The sequence below is a fragment of the Carassius carassius genome, chromosome 44 (genome assembly GCF_963082965.1).
Source record: "Carassius carassius chromosome 44, fCarCar2.1, whole genome shotgun sequence".
Classification (NCBI taxonomy): domain Eukaryota; kingdom Metazoa; phylum Chordata; class Actinopteri; order Cypriniformes; family Cyprinidae; genus Carassius; species Carassius carassius.
The window spans coordinates 9,489,091-9,493,594 of NC_081798.1; the positions used below are offsets into that span (position 1 = coordinate 9,489,091).

The 4,504-nt window shown below is 37.1% G+C and overlaps 1 protein-coding gene across 1 annotated transcript; it reads right to left on the reverse strand.

Moving 5' to 3' along the window:
• Positions 1-472: 472 nt before the first annotated feature.
• On the reverse strand, positions 473-3,684 carry snai1a (snail family zinc finger 1a). Its single transcript, XM_059537233.1, has 3 exons — positions 3,559-3,684; positions 2,633-3,142; positions 473-1,635 (listed from the first exon to the last, which is right to left on the reverse strand). The coding sequence occupies exons 1-3, from the start codon at positions 3,632-3,634 to the stop codon at positions 1,451-1,453; spliced, it is 771 nt and encodes a 256-aa protein (XP_059393216.1). The 5' UTR covers positions 3,635-3,684; the 3' UTR covers positions 473-1,450.
• Positions 3,685-4,504: the final 820 nt, after the last annotated feature.

Genomic DNA, 4,504 nt, shown 5'->3' on the forward strand with positions numbered 1-4,504 from the left:
ATAAAAACTTATCAGTAATCCATAAGTAATCCACACAACTGCAATTCCTCAATTAAAATATTGTGAAAAGCAGGTCACAAGTCACAAATGAATCATTAAGATGTTTAACTTTAAACTATTGATTCCAGCTAAATATTAGTCATATATCTATAATTTTGTTTTCTCCAGTGAAAAGGGGTTCTGAATCAGGACGTAAATATACAGAGAAATATTATATACAAGTGATAACCGTTCTAAACAAATATGTCAGTGGATTTTGATTTGAGAGGACAGAGAATAATAAGAAACAAACACAGACTTAACTAGACATTAACTTAACTTAACAATAACTGATTATTGTGATGTTTTTAGCAGCTGTTTAGACTCTTACTCTGATGGCACCCATTAACTACAGAGGATCCATGGGTGAGTCTTTCCCCCCATTTTTTCATAAGTGTACCAAATTCTAATTGAGTGAGCATGATTCAAAGTCTTTGTATAAACTTAAATTATTTTATTGGAAATGATTTGGACCAATACAAAAAATTGCACTGAACTCAATTCAGTTTTAAGACATTTCATGCAAAAATTGTGGAGTCAATAAATTGTGATATCGAAGTCGATGTGTCCACGAGCATAGTGGACACAATATGAAAAACGTTATAGTCTATTTATTGAGAATGTCCTTTTCTGCACACCAGACAAAAATACAGAAGTGTTGCATGTCACTGCTTGGAAAAACACTAAGGTACAAAAAAGCAACAACAAAAAAAAATTTTTAAATGACAAAAAGTAGCATGGCTTTGGTTTCAATGGTCCAATCATTCGTGTCAATAATCCAAAATGACAGGACTTCAATACTCTTTGGTAAATTGGAGTGCATTTTAAAACTCAGTCCCTGTACAACAAAAGGAAGAGAGATAAAAGAGTAATAAAAAAAAAACTTGTAGTAATAAGAACAAACATCTGTAAAAACAAGTGATGAACCTTGCGCATGCAGGTTACAACACACTAAATCCAACTGAAAAAAAAACACACACACATACACACGGTCAACTGTGGTCCATTACGACTCTCTCCAAGCGTGTTTCTAGAGAACATAGTAGATGCCACCTGTTAACAGAGATGTGTCGGTCAGGGCCGTGGCACCTGTTAGCACACTGCCTCCGCACCACAGCACAGCTGTCTGTCTGTGTGCTTATGTTTGCAAGTGTGTTTATGTTTGCATGTGTGTGTGTGTGTGTCATGCTGAGAGACATACCCTACATGTGAGCCCACCCCCAACCTGACAGCAGCTGTCCCTTGTTCAGGAGTCCTCGCTGAACAGCTATTATACTTTAAACATTCATAACTCCTTCATTTGAAGTAATCTGGTTAGGAAAAAGCCACTTCATCCTTCTCTTGTCGCATATTGCTTCTATGTGCGGGTGTTATTATCTCACAAGGCACCATGTCTGAATTAAAATAATGTTCAGGCCGTGGAGGGACAGCAGCCGGCTGCGCTGTGTTTCTGCAGCAAGGACATGCGGCTGAAGGTGCGAGAACAGGTGCTGCACTGGTATTTCTTCACATCTGCGTGGGTCTGCAGGTGCGCGCGCAGGTTAGAGCGGTCTGCGAAGGCACGGTTACAGTGTGGGCAAGAGAACGGACGTTCACCTGTGGGGAAAAGAGAGAGAGAGAGAGAGAAAGAGAGAGAGAGAGAGAGTTAAGGCTTCAGTTATATGAATACGCTTTGTAACCACAAATGTCCTTTCTAAAAGTAAATACCCTTGTTAAAAAACAATGTTAGTGCAATAGCTAATAGTCACATGGTAAACTGATTGAATCAACCACAGGTACACAAAATAAGTGGCTATTCAGCAAGGATGATAACAAGTGCTCCCTAGCATTCTTGATTGACTTATCTGTGCTTATCTCTGCTCTCACACTAGTGATTGATAAGATTGTCCTATTGTGTCATTGTTAAAAAGAAGTCAGCACAATGAGTGATCAATGAAAAGCAATTCTATTGAGAGCAACACATGTGACTGAGCAAATCACTAAACTAATGCTATTGCACTAATTAAATTATTGAGAAAAAATAATTTTAGAGATTTCCATAGAAAAATGTTAAGATATTAACCTTGCTAAACCTATATATATATATATATATATATATATATATATATATATATATATATATATATATATATATATATATATATATATATATATATACACACACATACACATTTATAACATTTAAGGTAAAATAAAATCTAATTTTTTCATGGACCTTGAAATTCCAAAGAAAAAAAGTGGAAGATATTTAATCTGCTAAATCTTTAAAAAATAAAAATAACATTTAAAACAAGGGAAAAACTTTTTTATATATTCAAAGCAAAATAGCTCAGCTACAATCTTTAAAAATAATTATAATTTTAATTAAATTTAGTAAAATTAAAAAGTAATTTATCTTAAAAATACATAAATTTTTTTAATAAAATTAGCCGAAACTTAATTGACAATGTTTACTCTTTAACAAAAAATTGCTAACATTTGAGACGTCCTTACAATTTTTTTTAATGCAAATCAGCATGAAACAAAATTGGTGTTAGTAACTGATGAAATAAGCCTTAAAGTGAGAAAACATTTAGTTTGTTTGTTCATGTACCTGTATGTGTGCGAATGTGTCCTCTTAAGAGCCAGGGCCGTGAGAATGCCTTTCCACAGGTGGGACAGACGCATGGTAGTGTGTGTGAGCGGATGTGCATCTTTAAGGCACCAAGACTGTTGTATTCTTTGGGACAGTGCTTGCAGAAGAAGGCCGGTCGAGTGGCTGGGAGGGTGGCCTCGCTCTTGTCTTCTCTCTGTCCTGCTCTGTTCTTGCTGTTGCGCCTCGGCCTGCTGGTCTGTTGGGGGTGGTAGGTGTCTGAGGAATCTGGGCTCGGTGGGTCTGAGGTGCGACCCTCATCTTCCTCCCCACTGCTGCTGCAGCTCATGCTGGAAGGGGAGCTAAGGTCCAGCGGGCCCTGGCTATTGGAAAGGGTGGATGGGGATGTGGGATCGTGTAGGGAGGGTAGCAAGCTGACATCCCAAACCAGTCCAGTGGCCAAGCAAGCTACTGGGAAGTCGCTGGTGACTGCTGGAAGTTCTGCTAGTGGGTATCTGTCTGGCAGAGTATCTGATTGGTGAGAGAGAAAGACAAAATAAGTTCCTAATCATGTTTTTAACACCATAAACACAAATTAAAGGACTTGATAGTTGATAATATAAGTGATTGCCAAAGAAAAGCATAAGGCAGATAATTGCAACAGAAGAAGAAACTATTTTTTTAAATAATAATCTGCATTTTACATGCAACCAGATCCAGTGAAGAAAATTAGCTGTCTAATTCGAAATTCCACAAACTTACTTTTAAAGTTACATAAATATATATAAAGTTACATCTTATAACGATGTCCGATTTATCGATGCTTGATGAAAACTCGCACATAAATACAGATGTTGTTCTATAGCCAGTCTATGTGCAGGTTTTGCTCTCTAAAAACATTTTACGTTTAGATCGATTCGATTTTTAAAGAATAGACCAAAACTGACCGTTCTGACATTCCAACTCGCTGTAGTTTGGCCTCTTGCTGGTGAAATACTTTTTTACCAGGAATGATCGAGGCATGCTGAACTCAGTCCAGTCCAGATATTTTCGGTGGTAAACTCTCGCTGAAATCTATCTCCACTTCAGATAGTCCGTTAAATGTAGCGACCTCGCCAATCTGCAGTTCTCGTAACGTGAACACTGATCTGTACTACAATTAGTGAGTCTGTACTTATTTAAAATAGTCTGACAGACTAAAGTGGGTACTACACGTCCATTTGGACCCGCCCAAAAGAACAGCCTACATCCATCGCTGTCGTCAGTGTTTCATTTAATTACCCAGCACTTGACTGCTGCCTAGGTGTGAATGTGCCAGGGCGCACTTCGCAGGTAATACACACAAGTGATATGTTTAATTCATGCCTTTTAAGATCATGTAAATTAGCCGTTCTAAATGCATTGTTTACTTCGTGGCTTCATGCCAATGTGTGTAAAAAAGCCAGATTGTTCATTTAAATTAAAGCCTTTGTGAAGGAACTGTTTACCATTTCCAAAGTCTGCATATAATGGAGGATAATAGAACTAGCGTGTGCAGCATAAATCTACTCAAGTCCTACTTCGTAGCAAAACACAAATGCTAGATTTGGTTTGTACAGATGCATCGTTTAGTAATGAAATGTTAACTGTCATCAAGTTTTATTTCAAAGTCAAGGCCATTGTATATAATACACTAGAATGTATGTGTTCTGGATATGTTTTATTACCTAATTTTGATATAGCTGACAAGTGCACAATGCACTTTTCAACAGATGTCAAGTCGAGCATGGAATGAGTTTGGGGGTGACAGTACAAGTTTGATTATGGCTCCACCTTGTGGTGATGAAATGTGGTTATTTTGCGATGTATTTTATATATATATATATAATAAAAAAATAATACAATATACATATA